Raw genomic sequence first — 27,465 nt, forward strand, 5'->3', positions numbered from 1 at the left:
TTAAGATCCACTTTTCTAGACATTAATTTTAAGAACAATATAACATTAAAATAAATAAATACAGCAAACTATAACAAAAACCATAAAAACTATTTTAAAAACAAATCAAAATATATCTACAAAATTTCACTAGGAAGCTTTTGTTTAAAACCATTTACAAAATCAGCGACAAGCGCATTCAAATTTTCAGTGTCATTTTGAAGAATATAACGATATTGCTAAAAAAAAAGTTATGAAAAATATAACGGAATTTGAATCTGTAAATTAAATTTAATGGAGCCCACGCCCATTAAAATGACAAAAAATCTAGTATTTTAAAAATTTTGATTTTATGTATATTTGTAATCAATAAAAAGTAAGTGTCAAATCTGTTATCAATTAGTTTTAAATCTGATTCTAATTAAAAAAAAAAATAAACAAGTCAGGCTCACTTATTTAAAAATATTTTTAAAATACCACAAAAGTTTTTTTGTACTCTTTTATATGGTGAGTATACTTGCAAAAAACGTTTACTCAAAAACCCCTGTTTAGAGAAATTAATCATTTTTAATAATTTTTGATTTTCTTCCAATTTGAAACTTTTATAATCTTATCCATAGACAGGTAAAATCGATTAAATCGCTAAATCGATTCAACGTTTTTTTCCAATACGAAAATATTCACCAGACCCTTTGAAAAATATTAAGTAACTCACTGTCCGTAAACGTAAAATACGGGTTTTAGCAAGTCGCTTTCACATTGACTTTTTTATACTTATTCCCTATTTCAGTATTTTTAATGAGCGGTAGAACATCAACTATATACATATAGAAATCTGCACATATTGTTTACCTTTTAAAGTTATGGAAAAAAAGATTTCTAATATAATTAACTTTAAAAAATTTTAAACACTTCAGTAGCTGTTGCGCGAATCGCATTTATCAATGAATCCAATATCAGTACCCGTTTAAACAATATTTAGAATACCCGCTTGAAATGTGTCGATTAACTACAATTGCAATAATAAGTTTAAAAACGTGAAAATATGTGTAATAATGGACTTACCATGACGCCGTACAATACGGGTCATAATAAGCCCATTCCACACTATATCTATGCTTATTCTTTATATGGTTGTTTTATTTCAATAATTTTTAGTAAGTAGTAGAAATTAAAAATCTTTAAAATTATTGTTTTGAGTAACAATAACGAATAATGTTAATGCTTAATAACTTCTTTTTATAGAGTTGTATAACTATTTAAAAAAAAAAAAAAAACGGCGACGGGTTTATTAATTTTTTTCTTTAGTTTCATACCATAACTTTTTTTCAAACCATTTACAGCTTATAAAGACACTCACCCCGTTAAATAATTTTGAAAAAAATAAAGGTTTAAATGTAAAATCAACTTTCCTATAAGTAAGAAAGTTATCTCTTTAATATTATTTATTTCGTAAATATATATATATATATATATATATATATATATATATATATATATATATATATATATATATATATATATATTTGAAACCACAATGCGTAATGATTCGTATTTTATCTATGTGGACGAAAGTCTACGTCTAACATATGTAAACTTCAAATTATGTAATTATCAAAAACTATACCAAGTTTTACTTTTGAAAATTTAATTGCGTCATTATCTCTTTAAATTTAACCTATAGCATTTTATATGCCATTTTATCAATTTTTATCAAGTCTTTTGTTTATTTTAAAACAATAACTTTTAAAGATTTATTAATTTCTACTACTTACTAAAAATTATTGAAACAAAACAACCATATAAAGAATATACATAGATATAGTGCGGAATGGACTTATTATGACCCGTATTAGACAGTGTCATGGTAAGTCCTTTATTACACATATTTTCACGTTTTTAAACTTATTATTGCGATTGTAATTAATCGACACATTTCAAGCGGGTATTCTAAATATTATTTAAACAGGTACTTAGATCGGATTCATTGATAAATAGTGAATCGCGCAACGGTTACTGAAGCGTTTAAATTTTTTTAAAGTTAATAATATTAGTAATCTTTTTTCCGTAACTTTAAACGGTAAACAATACGTATAGTTTTCTATATGTATATAGTTAGTCTAGCGCTCACTAAAAAATGAAGTAGGGAATAAGTATAAAAAAGGTCGGTGTAAAATCGACAATTTTCAAGCGGATACTCTTGCAGAAACTAGAAGGATTTCAGATATTAGCTGTCATCAGTTTCAGCAACTTATACAGAGAATTAAAGAAATCTTGAAATATGCAATTCAGCTGGTTGAATCGACAGATATTACAAATTTAGCTCAATTACCTCTTTATGTTTGATGCAGCTACGCCTTTAATATAAATTAAGGTTTTGTCGGCCAATAAAAAGTTATAAAACAGAAAAAGGAAATACAAAGAAAAAAGATTGGACGGGAATAACTGTATTGATGTATGTTAAATCTATTACAAACGGACATATCATGTTTACCCATTATATCATTTATCGAGAAGTGCTAGTAGATAAAAAAATATCACCAGATCTTATATATTATTTATATATATATAAGATCTGGTGATCTTTATATATAATTTATAAGATCTAAGATATATCAGCCATACACATTATAAATTTGATAAAACGCCATGCACTTAATAGTCGTTTACAAATCATGTAAGGATATGGAGGCGGATTATTAACAGCTTTTACTACATACAGAAGTGAGGTAGATGTCAAATGAATGAGCTTCAAAATGACTAATAGGGTTGATAAATGAAGTAAATCAATTTTTATTAGAAACAAAATCCAATTTTTGTTTCTAATAAACATGCTCACCAATCGTATTAAACATATTTAATAAACTCAATTAATCAAATGAAGACTCAAAACTCAAATGTTCTATGAAGACATATGTCGGAACATATGTCTTCATAGAACATTTTTCTTAAAGATGTACCAAAGATAAGTAATTAATTTTTATTCATACTAAAAATAAATCTTCTATCAATCAAAATTATGAGTGTTTCAGTGCAATTAAAGACAAACTCCCTCTGAATGTAAATGATTTTCACCTCCTCTTCCCTCTTAGATGTTTTCTACACATATCTCATTCTTTGAATTTTTTAAGTGTAAAAAGGGGTTGAAAACAAAAATAGTTTGAAAAACACTGATATCTAAAATATGAAGAATAATTTGTAAATAACTATTTTTTGCTGTACAAAAAAAATATCATTGAAAAAAAAAAGATACATTAAAAAGCTTGATAGTGGGGAAAAACAAGGTAGAAATTATTTGAAAAAAATAAAACTTTTAAATTTGATAAAAAAATAAAATTATCGGGAATCAAAATACTAACAAAAAGCAAATTGCGTCTTTTGAATCTCAATTGTCAGGTCTCATTTTAAATTCATCATAATCATCATTAAAAAAAAAAAGAACTACAACATTAGCAAACCATTTTTCATATTTTGAATTATGGGATTACTGGAAATATAATTTTAGACATATATAATAATTCTTGGATGTCCTTAATGTAAGCAAAATTAATTCATGGAGTTAAGTGAAAGTTAATAGATAACTTAATGGATAACTAATACAGATAAATTTTTTTTACAAGTAAAATGAAAATATTTTCAAATATTCAACATGAACATAAAAAACCCATTTACAACACATAGTTTGTTATCAATTATAAAAGGGTATTTTAAATGCGTAGACATGTGGAAAAGGAGGAATTTTTTGCAGATGTGGTGCAGTGATAAGAGTTCTAGCTCAGAACCAAGAAATTTGAGTTTGAATGCCTAGTCAGATAAGCAACTTTAGCAAGGAAGAAGACATGAACTTCCCAGCTTAATGCTCTTCCATAGTGGTCTGTGATAAAATCATTAGGTCTTTTTGTCTTGGAGCACCTTAATAACTGACTATAAAAAAAATAATTATGTCTAAATATAAATTGTACATTTGTCTTCAAGTAATCTCATAATTTTGAACTATTTTTTACATCCACTTCATGAAGTTTTCAAAAATTTAATGGTTTGTTATAAATTATAGAATGGTATACTAAATCCATAGACATGCACTATGGAGGAATTTTTTACTTTAAAGCACTTATGAAATTGTCAAAGAATTATAAAAAAATTAAACAAGTAGTAGTAAATTTAGTAGTTAGTACTATGTAGTAGTTACTTAGTAGTTAGTATTATGTAGTAGTTACTTAGTAGTTAGTATTATGTAGTAGTTAGTAAATTAAACAACCTTCTACTTGCTGTGTAAACTTTAAAATATATTGTGAACACCAAAGTGCTATTGTAAATGATGAAAAAATTAAGGAATGGTCCAAGTTAGTCTATTATTGTTTTCATAGTCAATTTATAAGTAGATTAACCTGTGATTTACTTCTTGTCAAATACTTATATACAACAAATATGAAACCATAAATAAGCAATTTAACAATAAAAAAAATAGTAAAACTGTTCTTTGCTGCAGTAAAACTAGGAGACAGAAAAATAAAAAAAATTAAATTAAAACCTATAATGCAGAACTATTTTAATTTAATTTAAATATGAACTTTTTGTGACATTAACTTAATTTATTTTGGAATAATATTGTGTTTCTTCTAATTAAAGAAAAACTATATTTTTTTTCTGTTGAAAAAAATATTTATTTTTATGCTTATAGAGATGATAATAATAGATATACATGTTGTATAGTTACCATTGGAGACACAATGAAATCTAACATGATAGATATATATTAGGGTAATTCACCCACCCTTATGTGCTTTGATTAAACCTGATAATGTTTAGTGGTAGCAGATTTTAATTGAAGTTTCAAGATTGGGGATCCTCCATAAATTATGTAACGCCATAGGGAGGGGGAGAAGTTAGTGGCTTTGTGACGACTCATACGGAACTTGTTACTAAAGAACTACGATGTTGTGATGAGGGGGGAGATAGGGGTCTAAAACAGTTTATTTGTTGATGACTGCTTGATACAACTTTTTAAAATTTGTTTATAATCCGGAGTAACTTGTAATTATCAGTTTGAAGCTACTAGAATATTAATTGGAGTATTATATTAATTAATGTCCTTCTTTTCTTATATTATTCATGCAGAAAATCTGAAAATATATTACTTTTAATAAAATAAATAGCTTACTTTTAATAAAATAAATTTTTTATTATTATTTAATATATAAAACTAACATAATATTTTATATTATAATAATATATAATAACAAAATATTTAAAACTAACATCAGTATTATAAGCTATAAAATAATGGCTACATTGTTCGGTTTTTAGATTTAAGAAAAACTTTGAGCATCTGATTTGCCAAATTATTATAAATAAGCAAAATCTTATTGCCAAAAAGCAACAAATTAAAATTTCAATTAATATTGTTGCATCTAAGTAATGGGCAAAATGTGGTTTTCTTTGGATTTAATAGATTAGGCGATTTGCATAATGCAAGGTGGATATCAAAATTGTTATACTATATAAAACTTGTAATGTTGAACAAGAAAATCAGTATATACCTAAAGGAACAGTTTTTGCTTGACAACAACTTACTAAGCTACAAATGATTATTAACTTTGTTGCATTTTGTAATATTTAATGGTGGCATCTTTATCTTAAGCTCCTATTAACAATTTAAATGTTAATTCATTATTAGAGTATAAAGCTATTGCCATACCTATTGCCAATGCTGCTCTGAAATCTTTAGGCAATCACATGTAGTACCTCACTGAGGAGTTCCCTCCACTGTCTCCCTTTAATAACACTTAGAGGACAAACAGATAGTAAATAATATATTATCAGTAAAAGTTATGGGACCAAAAATGAAATAACTTCAAAAAGAAAAGGGTCGGGCAATAATGTGTTTTGCTGATCAAAACTAAGAGTTTTTATTTTAATATTACCTACTACTACTAGACGAATTACTATCAAAGTTTTAAAAGCTCGTTCTGTGCCTACCCACAACTAAATTGGTTTTCCTTCTTCTGGGTAAGTTGTCTTCAAAACATCTAAAGAGCCTCACCTGGTCCAAGGGCATCATGACTAATTCAATTATTCATTTAAACATGATTATTTTCAACCTAAAGCCAAACTCCATACTTTTTTACATTCATACCTCAATATAACTTCTATACCTGTTTACTTATCTCTATACCTGCTTTATTACCTTTTTATTTCAATGTAACTGTACCTCTCAATTATTGAATTTTTTCTTTTGTTCTTTTTTTTAAATATAAATAAATATAATACACATGATACTACTATAGGTTGTTGTAATTTTTAGCACTTATTCTATAACTGAGAAGGTCATGTTTGAAAAAAGTAAACAGTTTATATAAATGGCCATTTACCAAGAAGATAGGCAATAGAAATGACTTTAAGGGCAGAAATATATACTATAATGATTTAGAAATGGGCTTCTGAGAAATATTGTACTCATACAAAAATACAGTTATTGAAGAATCACTTAAAATTAGAATCAATAAAAGATGGTTTTTTTCATGTTTACTTAAGATAGTCCATAGTATAATGGAAACTAGTTTTCAGGTGGCAAGAATAGATAACACAAAGGAAAATTCACAGTTATGGAAAAACCTCCGATAATTTTCTTAATTTAAGCTTAAAACTTGAAATGGAATTAATTTCATACTCAGAATACTTGTAAAAGTTATTTTCTTTAATAAAAGGGAAATGATGCTACAAGTTTTTTTTCTTAGGAATTGTCTAGTAGTAACAAACGCAACATGCAACTTTATCAGATAAACAATAACATTAATCCTAGTATTTCATATAAAACAAAAAAAAAAAATTAAATAAAACAAAAATGCTTTGTTATTATTTACGGAATCAACATGAAATGGGGGTTTTTCAATGATTTTGATTGTTTTTATTTTTATGAAAAAGTTTAGTGGAAAATATGTTTGTTTAAAAAGATTTTATCTTTTTAAACAAACAATCAGTTGTCATGTTAAAAAAAAGTAAAACCTACAGAGAGTTCCAAAGGAGTTGGCCGCTCTTTAGGGTTCTTTTTCAGACTAAAGAAATTTAATTTAAAAAAATAATAGTTGAATAGTGAAACAGAAATGATAACATAAAATATATAAAATAACGAAACAAAAAACAAAAAAAACAAATAGAAACATTTTTTTTTTTAACATACTAACCAACTCTCCACAAATTCTCTGAGAGTGTCGCCAAATAGCTTAGCTGAAAGACTCGGGGGTTGCTATAAATAAATAAATATATATTATATATATTTCATATATATATATATATATATATGTATACACGTGTGTGTGTATATATATATATATATATATATATATATATATATATATATAAATATATATATATATATATATATATATATATATATATATATATATATATATATTACACACTAATGTCCACAATTATTTAAATAATCATACTTTTCAAAGTTATCAACGTTTTATTTACTATAAAAAGAGAAACTAAAAACAAAAAATGGCTGAAACATATGCTATAATACTATTAAGCTAGCAGTAACAACCGTTTCACGTACTCTTGGCATTCAACACGATAATTTTTAAAATTTTTTGGACCCAACAAATGAAAGTTAATACTGTCAAGTAAAGCAACTCCACATTTAACACAACCCCAAACCCTGCTTCAATAAATTGCTTCTTTACTGTTGCCACAGATACTTGTATTTCTTGAGAACTAATCAAACTATGGGGCTAATTTCGAAGCATTTAATAATTTGTTTTTATTACTAATGATTGTAACTTTTATATATTTGATGCCAGATGTAATTCGTCACTGACCCAATAATTTTCAATTAACCACACTTTCAGCAACCACTAATTAAGCAACCACTAATTAAGGACTTGATTAACAGAAAACAAAGATAGTTAAAGAGCAAGAAAGCAGTTGATTATAAAAACTGAAAAACATGAAAGATATAAAATTAAAGGAGATAATGTTAATAGAGAGTTCTATCCATTAAGGGCAATTTTAATACTGTGGTTAGAAAGGAATGATTCATCAATTTGAAAAACTTTTACCAGGTACGTCATATAAAGCTAGCTTATGGAGAAGTCCTGCATCCCAAACTTTATTGAAAGTTTTTAAAAGAAAGAGCAATAGCCCTTGCCTTACTGCTTCTATCTAATGCACAACAAAGCTGTTAAAAAGGTTTTCTGCTATAAAGTCAGTAGTAGATCAGATCAAAATTTGTATTAATTGTGAGAGAGTTAAACTCAAGATGAGATATTAAAGGTTTGTAAATTAAAAACTCAATGAATATATTATTAGACATAAAAAAAACCTTTAACTATATAATAACCTATAATTAATCCATTATAAACATACTATAGTTTTTTCCAGAGTTTTTAAAAATTGGAACCACAGATGCCATTTTTCAAAAACAAGATTCAAATAAGCACTTGTTAAATAGTTTAGAGATTTATGAATAGAATTCTGGAGAACATTTATCAAAATTCTAGAGAACATTTATCAAAATTCTGGAAAACATTTATCAAAGTTCTGGAGAACATTTATCAAAGTTCTGGAGAACATTAATCAAAATTCAAGAGAACATTTATCAAAAGTAAGGAGAACATTTATCAAAATTCTGGAGAACATTTATCAAAATTTGGCACAATATTTTTCTTGTCACAATACGAATTTACAAGTGTTACACGGTAACTTTTATTTAAATATATATAATATACTATAGTCTAAACTTGATATCCTTCTTGAATATATTATTATCAACACATATACATAAGTAAAATATAATTGTTCATAGAGCGCCACTATGCAACTCCCCTATGACTCCAACTCTCTTCCCTCTGACTGATTGTTGTCAAGCACCACTATGTAAGGTGTACTATGTCGAGCACCACTATATAACTTTTATCTCCTCCTGTTTTATATATTTCTAGGATGCTAGAGGCGCCCCAGTTTGTAAACAAGTTGTTTGGTAAACATCGCTTCTTGGCGTTTGTTGAATGAATTGCTAGTTTATATCTTTTTACTGTGCACGCTTGAGTGATTATGGTTGTTATCTTTGCAATAGTTGCACGCTTGAGTGATTAAGGTCATTACTTTTGTAATAAAATATCATATTTCTTGTTATCTAAACACTTTTCGTTTAAAAATTTTTGTTAAAATTAAAAAATTATTAAAGGGCAAGACCAACTATTAAAATTCACTCTAAAACAATAGCATAACTGAGTTTCTTGAAATACAATATATAAAAATGGTTTAATGTTTATTTTATATAATATACACATAAACATTTTATGATAACATGATTTATGAATGATTACCTAAACCATATGCTTATGTAAATAAAAGTCCAACTCCAACCAACTTGAACAATTTTTTAACTTTATGATATTTTTCAGAATTTTTTTATTTAAACAATCAAAAATCTTTTATATTATCTTAATTTTCATTGTAAAAATTAAGAATAAAATCAAATTTAATTGAAGTACTTTTTAAAATGCCTTAGACATTTAAATAACTTTGGTCAGTAGCGTGTGCTTTATATATATATATATATATATATATATATATATATATATATATATATATATATATATATATATATATATATATATATATATATATATATATATATATATATATATATATATATCTGTGTGTGAGTAAAAAAAAAAGAGAGAACAAATTTAACTAAATCTAAACTCTCAGAAAAAAAAGAAATATTTTAACCTCATTAACAATATACTGAAGCAACTCAATAGGCTATAAAATAAAAATATACACAGTAAAAATTAGTTAAAAATCATTTTGGTAATATTTCCCTTAAACCCAATTACATCTAAAGTTATGCTTGTTAAATAAAATCGCATAAAAAGCATCAACCTCAACTGAAAATGATAAAAATCAAATTGTCTTACTCACTGGTACTATGCAGTGCTGTGAATCAGTCTAAAACATAACATAGATGTCTGACATATTTTGATAAAGAAACTTTGGTGAAAACTACAGATTATACAAAATACATTTTAAATCTACTTGTCAAATGACCCAAATCTACTTACCAAAGGGTATGGAAACATTCCAGTAGACATCTATAAAAAAAGATTATCTATTGGATAATTTCTATTGAAACCTATTAATAAGTACAATATTGAAGTTTGCAACACATTCAAACAAAAAAACAAAAAAAAATATTACATTATACATTTGTTATACCTCAATAAGAGACAGGCCTAAACTCCACACATCTGAATGTATTCCATACTCATCACCCATGATTCTTTCTGGCTAAAAATCAATTGTTGAAAAAGACATGCTTTTAAAAATATAATAACTCATTTAAAAAATAAATGGAACCAGGTATTAATGAAGATAAATTATATATATAAATTCATGGAACTTCAAGTTTCATGATGTTCGACAAGCATTCAGCATTAGTATTAAAAAAACTCAAAAATAAAAACTTAAAAATCCAAATTTTTTTTCGATTTCTTTTTTATTCATTTTGATCTTATTGCAAGTCTTATTCGCATAAATGTATGTGTATTTCGAACTTCCTCTATTTCCTTTATTCAAAGGTCAAATTATACATACCCTTACATAAGACATCAAACTTATATTATTTATCTAAAGATAAATACAATAAATTGCTGACAAATGCCACCACAGCTAATTATATAAAAGGTGATCCAATAATAAAATCAATAAGAAAGGAAAAATTATTCTTTAAAACCATGTAACAAAACCCATATAAATGAATTTTCCAACTGTTTTATTACACTGACCATAAACATAACTTTTTAAATAACTCTCTTAGTTTTAGTAAGTGACCAGGATTGATAAGTGGCCAGGTTTGATAAAATATAGCCATGACCAGGGCTATATTTTAATGGAAACAGGTTTGTGACCGGGGCTGCATAAACATTTATACATCCTAAAGTTTTTTTTATTCAAAATTCATGTTATATTTTGTATACATATGCATATATAAATATCATTATGATCAAGATGATCATCATAATTATCATTACAATCATCATGATTATGATCATGATCATCAGGCTTCCTAGGCTAATTAGTCTTCCTCTTTTATGCTGTTTCTCTAATATAAACAATCTAGAGCATTATTATTTCTTAACTTAAAGCTCATTCATACAATATATGAGGCACTCTCTTCAAGTTTTCTTACTTCTACCACTACCATTTTTGCCTGAAGCTACCTATCTCCATACTAATATCTAAATCACTTAAATCTGTTCTAACAAATGTTGTTAGACTCAACATTTTTTTCTAATCTGTCTAAGATTTTTCACTATCTTGAGCAGTTGCTTTATTAAACAGTTATCAATTTTTTCATCTTTTTTACAAGAACATCTCTCTTAAAAACAAATGTCCTTTCATTATTCCAAGAAACCTGTGTAAAAAGGTCCTGTCTGATATTAGGCTCTGTTATTCTCAGTTTACTAAATCTTGTATTTTATCTCAGATGTTAGGTTTTAGAGACTTTTGGTTAGTCTTCAATAGTGTCATTAATTAAAGTAAGTCTAAGATTTAATCTCTAATTCACGGGTCTGATCTTTTTATTTCTCCCCAAAAAGAAATCTTACTCCAACTGCAAAGAAATCTTACTCTAACTTGACTTTTGAATCTAACGGCTATACTCTTCCTGCCATTTAAACAGATTAACCTGTTGTTAAACATCAAAATCACTCTGGCTTCCCATACTAAAGTTAATTTTCAATTAAACACTTCTACAGTTAGTGCTCAAGACAAGATTTCCATCATAGTCTTAAAAAAGTGTTCTCTAGAACTCTCATCAATTTTTGCTAAACTTTTAAAAAGTGCTAAATAAGTGGTTATAATTTTTCAAAACTCTAGAAAACACTTTGACTTCTCCGACTATCCTATAATTAGTCCTCACTCTGTTATTGATTTTTTTATATAAAGGTTTTTAGATTATTAAATTATTTCTTTCTAATTGCAGTATTAAAGTTATTCTTTAAGGCCTACACTCTTCTATATTTCAAGTAACTTTAAGGGTACCACAAAGTTCTTGTGGTACCCTTAAAGTTACACTTAATCTTTGCTTCTGTATTGTTTCTTATCTACAATAACAATCTTCATGGAAATTTTACATCTAAAGTGGCCCTATTTGCTAACGACTCATTTTTATTCTCTTGTTTTGACAAAAAAATCTTCACTTTTTGATTGCTTAGAACAAGCAGCCAATTTTAATCTGATCTCTCTTCTGTAACAGCCTAGGGCTTGCAGCGGCTTATGGATTTAAATTCTAGACTTTAAACCTACAACTTTTGTTAGACAACAAAACTCATTTATTCACTGCAAAAAAATATTGCAATATTGTTGGCATTCCTATATTGACAAATAACAACCCTCTTACTCTCAGACAAAAACTAAAAGTACATTGTAAATATAACTAGACCTGCTTTATCTGCCAAGCTTGAACCACTCTCCCATTGTTGTAAGGTTGCATTTCTTTCTTTTTTCTACAAATACTATTATGTTCAATTGTCAAAAGAGCTATCATCTCTATTATGATAAACCAAAACTCATTCTGGCTTGACTTCTTATTTAAAAAATTCCATCTTTTTACTTTATCTGTCCCTTCATGCTATAAAAACTTTTATTAATTCAGTTTTTTGTCCTTGCATCAAAAAAGCCTTTTAACTCTTCCCCATCTTTGTGTTTTCATTTTTATTAAATCCTGCAACTTTCAAAGTTTATAGTTAACCATTTTCTAGTATTTTAAGCTGTCTTCTATTTTAAAGTAATTCATAACTTAATAGTGGTTGCTTGCAATCTTGTTGGAAGTAAATTAGAGTTTAAAAATATATAAGTATATGCCAGTATTTAATAAATAGTAAATGTAAGAACTATAATATATAAAATATTATTAACTTTTTTTTAGCCCCAGCTATCAACCCCTGCTAAATGCAATAATTAGGCTGGGGCCAGGTTTGAAAAAAGATTCATTTTTAGCTGGGGCCGGGGCCCGGGTCACTTCCTACTTGGTTTTTTTAATTAACCCTGCAAAGAACCAAACTGGCAGAAAAATTAACACATTTTATCAGATGTACACATCAAACAAAGATCTTATGTTTAAACTAATAAAGTAAAACACAGGAGATAATAAATTGGTTCAAAAAATGAAACTTTTTTCAAAAACTGATAAAAAACTGAGTAAAAAGCTCCTTATTGCCTACTTGCTTTGCTAAACTAAGCGGTTTTGTTTGTCACCATATGAGCATTTGATGGTGCTGAGGTATGTGATTGGAAATTTCCTTATTTTTCAAATTTCTCAGTTTTAATACAAATGTGACTTTAGGCTGTGTATAGATGATGGTTTGTTTAAAAGTGTTAGTGGTCCTCAATTGAAAAAAAAAAACAAAAAAAAACTTAGATATTTAAAATTAACTTTAAAAATCTTTTTATATTGCATTGAGTATTTCTACTCAATGCAGTATAAAAATCATTATTTATCTTGATTTTAAACCTTAATGACTGCAGTTTCCAACCTTAACACAAACCTGAAAGTATGTTAAATTACATCCGTGCTTCTTCCAAACAACCACCAAATATTTTAAAGCAGTTAACCACCTCAATTGAATATAGATTATAAAATAACTTTTTAAAAAATGCACCTATTTACAATGCAGCACAGTATTATTAAAATTACACGTTTATAAGGACATGTAATTACTTTTTCACCATCTAATGTTAATTACACACAAAAATATTACATTGGTATTAGCAAAAACTAATTCAGGCTTAGGTATGCAAACCAAGTCTTTTAATTTAGTCAGCTTTAAAAGTGACATTAAACTTTCATTATTAAAACATGCTAATTTATAATCTATACTCAAGACGTAATTTATTCTCAAAATATAGTTAAAGATTATAAATAGATTACCGATTGACATGTTTTACTAATGCTACTGATTAAATAAGATTGACATGTTTTAATAATGCTCAGTGGAGCATTATTAAAACATATCCATCTAAAATCTTAAAAAGGTGTTATCTTTGCCTTAAGGTATTTTATACATTTAATCAGGAACCATTGTTAAAAAAAAAGTGAAATATTTTCTTTATTTAGAAAGAAATTTTCTCTATTGCATTTTGATACCAGTTAGACTAGTTCTTCTTTAACGTGAAAACTGAGATTAGATCTTGTTGTAAAGCATTTTTATAATTTTCTTTTTGGATTTTTTAAATAGTATTGCTAAATGATTACTAAATGATAACTTGAAATTTAAATAATATGGCTGAATGATTATTCAATGATAACTAGAAATTTAAATAAATAATATGGCTGAATGATTATCGAATGACAACTTGAAATTCCATAAAAAATATTATTTTTATTTAATTTAAATTATTTTAAAATAACTTGATTTATTTTATAAAAAAATGAATCACTTCTAAACCAGCAAGAGGTATATTCTTCTAACATAATAAAACATAATTATATCAATATATATAAAAATTTGATAATTACTTTGATAATAAAATACTAACTGCCATGTATGCATTTGTACCAACATATGTTTTCGCAATAGAATTAACCAACTAATATAAAATAATAATAAAAGTTTATATTATTATATAAATATTTCCAGTTTTGTTTTAAATAAAATAGTAGAGCATACATACTTGTATACTGACACCAAAGTCACATAATTTCACTTGACCTTTTGAATTAACTAAAATATTACTGGGTTTTACATCTAAAAAAAAATCTATCTATAACAACACAGGTAACCTATAACAACATAATTAATAATTTTAATTCATAAGAGATAATTTCAATGTCACATGTTAACAATTAAAAAAAATTGAAGCTGACAATTTATATACCTCTGTGCATTATCTTTAGACTCCAAAGATATTGCAGCCCCTTCACAATCTTACATTGGAATGAAAATATATTCATACTTTAAAACAAAGCACTTAAATTACATATTCATTAACAAATATTTAAAAAAGCATCTACCATTACAACAATCCCTCCTAAAACATGTGAAGGTATTTGTCCATAGTTGTCTAAAGAACTCCTATCCATGTACTCTGTACACATTGAAATTTTGTTTTCTGTAAAAAAAGCTCCATAGAAAGAAATAATGTAAGGTGAGTTGCATTGGAAAAGAATATCCATTTCTGAAAGAATCTGACGTTGAACTTCCAAAGTAATATCCAAAGATATAACCTATTGTATTAATTTTAATAAATCATTTAAATATAATGAAGTTTTTTTTTTACCTCTTAAATATTTTCATTTTATTAATATTATTATCCTTATTATTCTTAATACTATTATTATTATTATTGATGCTATTTTAAAAAATTGTTGTAAATCTACAACACAAACACTGCTAAATGTTTGCAATGAAAAATAAAAAAATGAAAGTAAAGCAAAGTAAAAACAATGGTAACAATTGTAAAAAGCACAATAAAAGCATTTACACCAATGTTTGTGTCACCACTTTAAAATATTTTATTCCACTCATGAAAGTTTGCACATATGTTTGTATAACTCTGTTGCACTTAAACACATTTTTAATAATTTTGACTAATATACACACAAGCTCACACTGTTGCCAGTTCACATTAAGATATTTGTATATATGCTTATATGCATGTTAAAATGTGCATAATAAAAAATTATTTTTATTAAAAAATGCATGTCACCCTTTGAAAAAAAAATTTAAAAGCACACCTTCACAGCTAAAGCTTTCTTTAATACAGTGTGAAAAGCTCTAAAAAAACAAAGAAGTAAATTTGTGAAAACAATATTACCTCAAGATAAAATTGCAAACTAATCATCAAAATTTAAAATTTAAAATAAAATTAAAAATTTAAATTTAAATTAAAAATTTAAATTTAAATCAAAAATTAAAAAAAAATTGATATAAGGGGGCATCCATAAAGTATGTACACAGTACAACCACTGATTTAGGACCCTCCCTCTACCCTTGTATGAACTTGAACGCTTTTGTAGAACCCCCCACCTCCCGCACCATACATACAAACGATTTTTTTTTTCAATATATTTTATCCTTTATAAATAAGGATATAAATAAAGCCTTTCCCCAACGCATAAATATTTCAAAACATTAAAAACAAAAAAAACATTTAGTTTATTTAACATTTCTCTGTACTTAATTAAAACTTAAAATGTTACTTAATGTATATTTAAATCCTAAATCTGTTACAACATATTTTAACATTTTAAGAAAAATGATAAAAACCAGTTTGATAATGGTAATTTAAAAAAAAGAATTCAAAAAAAGTTTGCTTTTATTTGACATCTTTTTGCTTCTCATCTCGCTACCAATCAAATTATGTTGCGAAAAAAAATTAATATATTTTGGAACAATTGTTACTTGATTTTTTTTTCTCTCCTCCTTATTTATAAAGAAATTTGAAAAAAAAATTGTGACTGCAGTCAGAAAAAAAAAACACAATATTGATAAAAAACTAAAATCAAGTTTAGGAGAGGTAGCAAACCACATACGTACTCACTGTCTTTAACACCCTCCCCCATACCTGCGTATGTACTTTATGGATGGCCCATATAATACATCTACATTCATCCACCTACTTGTGAACTGTGCCTCCATTTCCATGACCAATGACATGGAGGAATTGAAGATCTTGCTTTAACATCTGAATTAAGAATAAATTTTAAGTTACTAAGCAACCAATATGAACAGCGTTAATTCAATTTAAAAAGAAAAAGAAAAAATCTACATTTTCACAACTGAGAATTGTTTCAATTCCTTCAGAACATTTTCGGCTAAAAATAGGTACATAATCAACATAAGTATTCTAACACATAATAAGAATTTGTAAAATGATTGATAATTACCTGCTATGGGAAGCAGTTTTTGAATAACTTGTGTTAGTATGCAATGGTGTATTGACATCAACCTGAAAATAAAATTTCACTTTGTTGAGAATTTTGTAATTTCATAAGATAATCATAAACTTTAAATTGTTAGAGTACACAACATCATTATTTCACATGTTGAACAAAATTAATAATTTTTTGTTTTTCTAGTTAATTAAAATGTGGTCATTCCGGATCTGTTGATAAAAAAAAAAACTTTCTTTTGTTAAAAAGATCCAAAAGATCCAATTAAAAGTTTTTGTTTCCAGAAAAAAAAAAACTCTAATTAAAATTAAATTTTTTTTCTTCTTTTCTTTGGGAATTGCTTTATAAATTTTATAATTTTCTTGCATATTAAAAAATATATAAGGGAAAGTAATTTTTGGGCAGTTGCTTACCTTGTGTCAATCAGGGATTGTTAGAAATCTCCAAAATAGACTCAAAAACTCCAAAATAGGCCTAAAATGTCTGCAAAACTGGCAGCAAAGCGGCTTTTACATAAAAAATTTTAGTTTTTATTTTATGGCCAAAAAACTGTAAAAATTGAATTTAAAAAAATAATTATGATTAAATTATTTGAAATTTTTTTGTTTTTTTGTTAGACCTGCCTTGAATTGAAATCCCCTGAGAATTGTCTAGCCAAAATGAAAATTTTATTTTTTATACATTTTTGAAAGAAATACACTAAAAAGTAAATTTTCGGATATTGTTTGCTTTGTGGCTATCAGGGACTGCTAGAAATTTCCAAAAATACTTAAAATAGTCTTTAAATAGTGCCAGCAAAATATTTATGAGGCACTTTTTTAATAAAATATTTCACATTCCTAAATTGTGAGCTCAACCCTATAGAAATGTATTGGGCTCAAATTAAAAACTTTTTTAGAAAGATCAATAATCAAAGCATTAATGGAGTGTTAACTGCTCAAGAGTCAAAAGAAAAATACAAAAAAAGATAAACTTTGGAATCAATTTTTTAGAATTGTAATTGATTATATAGCATGAATTATAATTGATTATAATAATGAATTATGAGCATATAATAAAAAAAATATTATAAATCTGGAGATAAAATAAAATATTATGAATCTGGAGATAAAATAAAATATTATGAATCTGGAGATAGAATAAAATCATATATGTAAACTACTTTAAATTTAAAAGTAATCTAATTAATTTGAAATTAAAGCAAGTGCTAAATTTTATTAGATTTACAGTTTAGATTTATGAAGTTTTACAGTTTCTTGGCCTTAAAAATAAAAACTATAATATTTTGTTAAAAAAGCGCTTCACAACTATTTTGCTGGCACCATTGCACTCATTTTAAAGGTATTTTAGATATCTTGTAAAATTTGTAGTGGTAACTGAAAGCCACAAGGCGATTTGTGCATTTCTTCCGAAAATGTATGAAAATTAAAAACTTTTTGGTAAGGCAATTCTCATAAAACTAAATGAAAACAAAAGAAAATTTCAAAAAATTTAATCTACGAGGTCAGTTGCTGCCCAAAAATTACTTTTCCTTATATTTTTTTAAAAAATGCACAAAAACTAAAAACAAAAATTTTTTGTAACGCAATTACCAAAGAACAAAATGAAAACAAAACAAAAAATATTAATTTAATAAGAGTTTTTTTTTCTGGGAAAAAAAAACTTTTAATGGGCTCTCTTTTGGGTCCTCTATAAATCAAACTACACAACAGAACATTTTTTTTTACCAACAAATCTAGAACGGAAAAACAAAAAGTTATCAAGTTCGTTCATCATGTGAATTTATAATGTTGTGCACTCTAAAATAAAAAGCAATATTATAACAATAAAAAAAGTAAAAAATATAAATTTAAATTAACTAGAAAAACTAAAATTAAAAAAAATCTCACTGTAAGACCCAAAGTATTTCTTCGAGTTGCTGTTTTACCCACTTTTCCAAACAAAACAAAACAAAAAACGATAAAAAAAGTAATAACTATTTAAATATAATTACATAATTAAAAATAAAATTAATAAAATATGATTATGTAATTAAAATAAATTTTAAATATTGCAACGCAAATGAAAATAATAAACAAATTTTAAAAAAAGTTACAATATTCAATCAATATTTTCTAAAAAAATAATGAAAACAAAGATATAAAGGAGAGTCAGGCAAGTTGGGCCCCAGTATTGCTGAATGAACACAAAAAACCACTGCTTAGGAACAATTTTGCCAAACCTAAGAAATTTGATATCATTAGAAATCTAACTCATTGAGTTAAAAATGATGTAAGAGCCAAATTAATTAACTGAGTTGTTAATTCTATTAACAACTCAGTTATAAATGTGCTTTTTAACAGAGAATTAAACGCAAAGTTGAACAGAGTTAGACAAGTAGTGAACAAGAATTATTTTATTTCTTAACAAATTCAACTCTAAGACTGCAAACTAGGTTGGGAGCTAACAGAACGCAAATTAGAAAGATAAAAAGCAAGAAAATGGTTGACTAGTAAACTGAATGAGTTTTTTTTTAGAAATTTCTAGATATAAAGGACTTTTTTTAATTTTACCTTTTATCTGTTAGTCTAGAGGGGGGAAACCAAAAGTTTACTGTTTTGGGTGACACCAATCTCAGCAACGTAACTGTTATGAGAAGAAATAAAAACAATAATGACTTTAAAAAATGGGCAACACAGAAAATGCAGTTCAAATTAAAAATTTGAAAAAAATTGTAAATATTTTAAAATAATAGAAATTTAAAATATTTCAATAAAAACTGTAGAAACCAAATAGAAATCGCTACACCACAGAAGACAATTGCAAATGATTCACAATGAGAACAGCAAATCAGGATTTGCAACATCTTTTGTCAACTACAAATATATATGCTATCTATTTAAATATAAAGATACAGAGGCACAAAAAAGAATGTTTTGCAATTATTTATATTCCACATTAAGAGTTTGCAATACAAGGGTATCTTTATCTTTAAAAAAAATATATTTTTGAAAACATTCTTTAAAAAATTCAAACTTGTGTGTGAGGTCATTTGTCATATAATAAATACTTGTATAAACAAAAAATTGAAAACAATATTTTTTAAACAAAAAAGATCTTGAACAAATTTTTAAACGTTATTTAATCAAAGTGATAAATTTCACTTCAATATTTCTGCTCTTTAAATTCTTATGGTCATTTGCCAAGAATTAAATTCTAATTCTAATTTATTAACTTTAACTATAATTTAATTTATTAACTTTAATTCATTCACAACCAATAAAATTTACAAATAATTAAAAAAAAACTGGCACATCAAACTGTTCAGAGTTGCACAAGTATAAAGCTAATAGCTTTCAATTTCTGCAACTAGCTTTCAAAGAGCAATCGAACTAAACTTAACAGTATTATATTGTAACAGTTTTACATTATAATATATTGTAATTATTGAACTAATAAATATTTAAACCAGAATTCTAACTATAAATTTTATAACAAATAAAACAAACTATTATTAAAAATTGAACCAATAAAAATCAACCTTTTGGATATATAGTCATATAATAAAGTCCATCAGTACTATCACACATATGTTTATAACAGTGTTGGTTCTAAACATTAAAAGCTAAAAAGCTAAAAGCAATTTAATATACATTATCATTAATTATCATTTAATTATCATTTTTAAAACCAAAATGCCATAATTTATCACATAAAAAAAAAAATGTTTTTAATACAACAAATAAACTCTTTTTTGTTATGTGTAACTATAATACAGCAATCTTTAATGAATTTTGCTCATATACAAAAAACATCGATAACAAAAACAAACAAACAAAAAAAAGCAATTTTTATATATTACAAAAAAAAAATCTTTAAATAAAGATTTTATTTTGAAAAAAAAAAAAAGTGCCTTGATTACCCAATCAATCATAGCATTTAACTCTTCATCAGAGCGAACAGTTATTCGATCTCCATCTTCATCTTCATCTAAATTTTTAAAAAATATACTTTAATCAGTACAAAATCATATAAATCAATAAATCATAAAATCTAAAAAAAGAGAAGAGAAAAAATTTTTATCAATTTAACTTTACAAATGACCTAGTGCTTTATAAATCAAAAATATTTTAATGTATGAGGTACTAGGGTGCCCAATTTCACTTTTTTTTTTATTTAAAGGGTATTATCATCATTAATAAGATTTGATCTAAAAATGTTTAGTACCAAAAAATTAGGAAATTAAGTTCCCTCACAAACTGAACTAAGTGTTATACATGAATTTCAGACCTTTGGGATTTACACAATATTTTTACTAAATGACTGAAGAATAATCTTACAAAACTTAGATTTTATTTTTAATTAACAATTTTTTATAATTATTTTATATATAAAATCTTTTAGTTTGAAATATTTAAGATCTTAAACATATTATTTAATATTAAATATTTGAACATATGACTAACAATTTAAATATATACTAAACAATAAAGAATAAAATAATATATGAAGAATTTAGCTAGGGGTCGTCCATAAGACGACCTCTAACTATGTTCATATGATTTTGTGACGATTTGTTACGAGGGGGAGGAATGGTCTTGATTTTGTGACGCAACATTTTTTAATTCTTTTTTTAGTTTTAAATCTAGAGAAGACTTTCTTTTAATTAAAAGAGTATCTGACCAAGCCAAAAGCCTCAAAAAAAATTTTTTTTACAAATTTGTTACAATGCGTTACAAAGGGGCAAGAGAGGGGGTCAAAAAATGTCAAAAAATGGTATGACGTATTTTATGGACAACCCCTTCTCTCTCTCTCTCTCTCTCTCTCTCTCTCTCTCTCTCTCTCTCTCTCTCTCTCTCTCTCTCTCTCTCTCTCTCTCTCTCTCTCTCTCTCTTTATATATATATATATATATATATATATATATATATATATATATATATATATATATACATATATACATATATACATATATATATACATATATATATATGTATATATATATGTATATATATGTATATATATATGTATATATATATGTATATATATGTATGTATATATATATATATGTATATATATACATATATATGTATATATATACATATATATGTATATATATACATATATATGTATATATATATACATATATATGTATATATATATATATATATATATATATGTATGTATATATATATATATATATATATATATATATATATATATATATATATATATATATATATATATATATATATATATATATATATATATATATATATATATATATATATATATAATATTTTTATAGCATTATAGTGGTGTATAAAATAAAAGAGAAAATATATTAACTTACATTCAAAAGAATTTGGTTTGGCTTCACCGCATGCTTTCATAAAGTCCTCTAACACATTCTATATAAAAACTACTTTCTGTTAACTGCTAATAAAAACTGTTAATAATTAAAGATTAATCCAAATATGTAAAAGTTAATCTGACTTTAAATTTAGTGTCAGACTTTATTTTCACTCACAAATAATATTGTTAATAAATATGCATGACAAAATCAGGGTGGCCATCTAAAAATAAATTCAGAATATTAGAACATTTCAAAGAAATTTTTGTGTTAGTCAAGGACATATTGATCATTTCTCAACAAATTGTAAAGGAATACAAAAGATATTAAACATTTTTATTCAATTAATCTTTTTTTAGTTTTTTTAGTGGAAGATCGAGATCTTTACTTGATGTTCAACTTCTAATATTGTACTTTTAAAGGAACTTGTTTTTGCAAAGAAAGTCTCGCATTTCTTCCGTCTTAATGCTTACCTTGTTAAAAACAGATTTAAAAATTTGGATACATTTTGCAACAAATTTTTTTTTTTTTTTTAATAATTTCAATTTCTTTATCATTAAACTCTAAAGCTCAACATTTGTCTGTCTCAATCTCTTAATCAGTTAATTTTATGACTCATTTATCAGACAACCTTAACCACTAACCTTCACTCTTTGATTTGTGTCTTGATTGCCTCTAACAACTTAGCTTGTGCTCAGTTCCTCCTTGTACTCATTTAAGGTAGTTCAGCGGATGATCACTAAATTCACAATATACACCAGATTCACCCTATTATCATATTCACCCTACACATCACATTCACCCTATTATATTTCTTACTGGTATTTAAAGACTGACTGGAATTCTTTTTGTGATTATCTTCATGATTGTCCTTAGGCTGATGCCTTTTTTGTCTCTGCCAAAAATTGTCTCTTTTATATTTTCCTGGATTCAGGCAGACATAAAAGGTTTTATTCCTTTTTACTAATATTAGAAAAGCTTTTGTATCTTTAACTAACAAACTTTCTCTCATCATAATTTATATTGATTGATATAAGTTATGATGAGATATAGATTATGATATATATCATCTCATCATATATAACTATATATAGATTATATATATATATATTATCTCATCATATATAACTATATATAGATTATATATATATATATTATCTCATCATATATAACAACAGATATCTCATCATAAGTCTAACAACTTACACTCTAACAATCAATACAGACTTCAATCTTGTTCTTGTTGATTTATCAACTGTTATAGTTGACAAATTATTATTAAATCATTATACTCTATATGACTGTTATGTAAAGACTCTATTGTGCATTATATAAGAGTTGTGAAGCAAGGGCTATTGATCTTGACATATCTGGAATGCTGGTCTTCTCATAAGCCCGCTTATAGTTGTGTATAGTGTACCTAGGAAGAATTTTATAAAAATTATTAAACAATTTCTTTCTAACAACAGCATTAAAGTTGTTCTTGACAGACAAAAATCTCCTTTATTTCCAGTAATTTCTAGTAAACTATCACAGATAAGTCATCATATTTAATGTGATGTCTTAACTGTGAGTTTGAGACTTGCAGTGGCAATCAACTTTAATCCAAGCAATATTGTTAATACTTCTATATTGGTACTCTCAAGCCCCTAATAAAAGAAGGGGGGGGGGTCATCTATTAATTTTTGGAAAATTCTCCCACCCACCCAAAGCTTATTAAGACCCCACCCCGTTTATTACTTTTTACTTGTTATCAAAAAAAAAAATTAGTAAAAACCTGCCTTAAAAATTAAAAATAATTGTTTCAGTCATGATATTTTAAAACTATTATAAAACAGCTGTTAGAAAATGCACATTTGACCGCAAGCCACGCAGTGTTATGTTACAGTATAAATACTTTTTTTACAAAAGGTACTTATACTGTAACATAACCCCCTCCCCCCTCTTATTAGATATGGACTAAATTCCCCCCCCCCTGTTTTTTCCATCTCCCCATATTATTAAGGACTTGAGAGTAAATGGGAACATTCTTATGAGTCAGCTACTTTACATCGCCTAATTATCCTTTATTACTGACCTCTGATGGAAGCCATATATACATTTTGTTACAAAGTTGGGATCTGCTTAGGTTCCCTTTCTTTAATGTGCTACAATTTTCTTACTCTCTACTAATTTTAATTTTCTTATTTGTGCTTGTAACTCTTAGGTGCTTAATACACGGAAGCATTTATTAATTTTCATATACTTTTCCATGTCAATCTGAGGACACTCCCTTCCTTTATTAATTTTTAATTGTTTTTTTTAATCGACAAAAAAATAACATACTAAAACTAAAAAAAAAATTCAGAAAAAATATTTATTGGTTACTGATAAGAATTTCACTGAAAAAACTTTCAGTGAAATTAGGCTTTAAAAATCATCAACCTTTAAAAAGTCTTGTAAATTTAAATTTGTCAAAATTTAGGTTTTCATTTATTTCTCATCATAGTATAAAACTTATGTAAATATATTAAGATTTATTCAAATATATTGAAACAGCTGTTTAAAAATGCGCATTTGAACGCAAGTCACACTAGAATTAAATTCTAGAGGTTAGAATTATTTTGTTCTATTTCCACTTTTTGAAAAATTTGAGTGAGTTATTGTGTTATGTACCTCAAAATAATGTTTTTCTACTAGATTGAAACCTAAGTTACAATCAAAAAAGTTGCAGAGAAAATGTAATAAAAATCTTTGAATATGTCTTCTCCTAAAGTTTTTGTTTTTTAAATTGTTTTATCTTAAAACTCTAAAAACTGGAGACTCTTGTATTATGCACCCAAGAGTACGGAATACAGTTATTATATTATGGTTGGTTCTTCTAATTATTTCTTCCTCTTGATGTTTTCTGCTTACTTTGTCTGTCTTTATCCTGGTTTTCATTCAACGCTAGCTAACTTACATTTTTTAAAAGATCACTGGGAAGCCTATACTGATCAATAACAATGTCATGATAATTAATGCGGTCATATACTATTCTTTAAGAAAAAAACATCTCATGTAGATATTTATAAACAGAATCAGTTGATTAAATTTAGTTAAATTTTCTTAATTAAATAACTGTTCATCATCAAACTATTTTAATCATTAGCATCATTAGTTGTAAGCCATTTTAATTAATATAATTTTTCAACAAGAACTTTAAACTTCGAGACGGATACTTCTCCTTTTCAAATCATTTCATTTGCAGACAAAGATATCAAACTAATCACTAAAGAATATTTTAATAGGAAACTTTTAATTTTTGCAATATTAGTATAATGATCTGCTTGCATTCCTTCTTAATTCCAATTTATATTTTGATTTATAATTAAAAAAACTTCAGAATTTATTTCAACGCCATGTCAACTTCATCTTCTTCTTGTTGGTTAATTAATTTGATTTCTCAATATTTGTTAAGCTGTTGTTAAATATTCAAATGTTAAAATATTTAAATGTTGTTAAATATTTCTCAGTATTTATTAAGATAAAATTTTACCTTTTATCAAAAATCATGAAAATGATTCTCAAACCAAGGTTTTAGTAAAACACTTGGTTTGTGAATCATTTTCATCAATTTTCAATCAAATCATCTAATTTGTTACTGTAAGAATTAAGTGAAGCTGTTTTGAAAATGTTCTTTGTTTTAAACATTATATTATTTATGTATATTTCCAAAATTTTATTTATATATTTTACTTTATAAATAAGACATAAATAATTAGGGCTGTACCGGAGCTGCATTTTGTGGCAGGAGTGAACTACAACGATCATTGAGTACTGCCAGAGCCGGCAATCGTTGCATGTTGTCATTCCACCACTGAAGTGGATGAGCATGTTTTTTTATTTCTAGTTCTGCCAGATACTGGCTTAGCTGAGTGTCAATGCGTGTTGGTAATTGTTGTTCATGTGCTGTGCTATCAGCGGACGTAGACTAAACAATTTCATCAAAACATTGTCAGAGTAGTGATGATGATGTAGAAGAATGATCCAACTGGGCTTGTTTTGCTGGAATTTCTTCAATTTCGTCAATCTGCTGCTCAACATGCTCAGATTGACTTTCATTTTGCATCGATACCCTCTGCACTTTAATCCTATTGAACGCACATTTAACCACATTTGTGCCTTCACTTCAGTCTATGTGTCTTCACTTCAAAAAATTGTGTGTCTTTTATAATTTTTTGTTGAGTTGTTGTTTGAAATTAGACTTAGGTAATTATTTATGTAATTAAGAAATGTAAATACAGATACCATTATAAACATGGAGTTTAGATACCATTACAAAAAAACATTTGAAAAAATGGCAGGAGCAGGAGTCGGAGTAGAAATCTGGTACAGCCCTATTAATAATACTGACTTTAAATATTTTTTTGCATTCCAGAAAATGCATAGCTATCAAATGCAATATAAGTCTATGAAACAATTAAAACTCTATAAAAAATGAAAACATGATAAACAATGGATTATTCAACTATTTCAGAAAAAAAAATTGTGATGTTTATCTTTTCCAGAACATATCTAATACCAGGATTTTTTCAAGTATTCCAGGTTTTTAGGCACCAGTGGCCACCCTGAGTATATTATAAAAATTTATTAAATAAAATCTAAACAAACCAGCAGAGAGTGAAAACTGATTTTTTGTTCAACTCTGAATTCAGTTACATGTTGCTGCTGTGAAACCAAACGAAAGATTAAAGGTTGTTGCACTACATTTAAGTATGGCAAAGCATTTTCCATTTCTTCCATTTCTTCATTTGTGCAATGTTTTTCTTTTTTTTTTGAAAATGAAAAATAACAATTCTTTAGTTAAATTTTTTTCCCTAAACAAGTTCATATTTTGTAACTACAATGATTTATGATAATTATACATTGAAGAATTTAAAAATTTTTAAAAACTAAAATTTTCGTTAAAGTATACATTCTAAACTAATGGATGAAAAAGGTAGCTCAAAAGATAGCTTTACAGCTATTGTATGAAAGAAAAGTTTTTTTATGAGATATAAAATTGTCTTTAAATCTTTGTGTTTAGTGCAACCGCGTGAGTTTAGCACAATAAATATCAAAAATATGTGGTACTTTAGTGTTAATTAGAAACACTTTAGTATTTTTAATTAACAATAAAGCATCGTTTAAAAATCACAATAATTTCACCAAAGTGGTACTTGGTTTCATCAACATGGTTTGACACCCTTTTTTATCACCAAGCTGGTTATATTAAACCCTTTATT

The 27,465-nt window shown here is 26.1% G+C and overlaps 1 protein-coding gene across 2 annotated transcripts; it reads right to left on the minus strand.

The window, feature by feature from the left end:
* Positions 1-27,059, minus strand: LOC100203621 (dual specificity mitogen-activated protein kinase kinase 5). Of its 2 annotated transcripts, none has more exons than XR_010643348.1 (20): positions 26,852-27,059; positions 22,220-22,277; positions 20,790-20,857; positions 20,409-20,478; positions 18,778-18,818; positions 16,883-16,944; positions 16,765-16,810; positions 16,616-16,680; positions 15,731-15,770; positions 15,008-15,220; positions 14,872-14,920; positions 14,668-14,741; positions 14,533-14,583; positions 10,210-10,281; positions 10,056-10,085; positions 9,912-9,942; positions 9,724-9,756; positions 7,164-7,225; positions 6,989-7,034; positions 1-218 (listed from the first exon to the last, which is right to left on the minus strand). XR_010643348.1 is itself a non-coding variant. In XM_065816816.1 (20 exons), exons 1-20 carry the CDS (start codon positions 26,981-26,983, stop codon positions 117-119), a joined length of 1,341 nt encoding a protein of 446 aa, XP_065672888.1. In that variant the 5' UTR covers positions 26,984-27,059; the 3' UTR covers positions 1-116. The 2 variants fall into 2 exon arrangements, 1 of the variants encoding a protein (XP_065672888.1); XM_065816816.1 differs by having other exon boundaries at positions 9,916-9,942.
* Positions 27,060-27,465: the final 406 nt, after the last annotated feature.

Source organism: Hydra vulgaris, chromosome 13, assembly GCF_038396675.1.
Source record: "Hydra vulgaris chromosome 13, alternate assembly HydraT2T_AEP".
Classification (NCBI taxonomy): Eukaryota; Metazoa; Cnidaria; class Hydrozoa; order Anthoathecata; family Hydridae; genus Hydra; species Hydra vulgaris.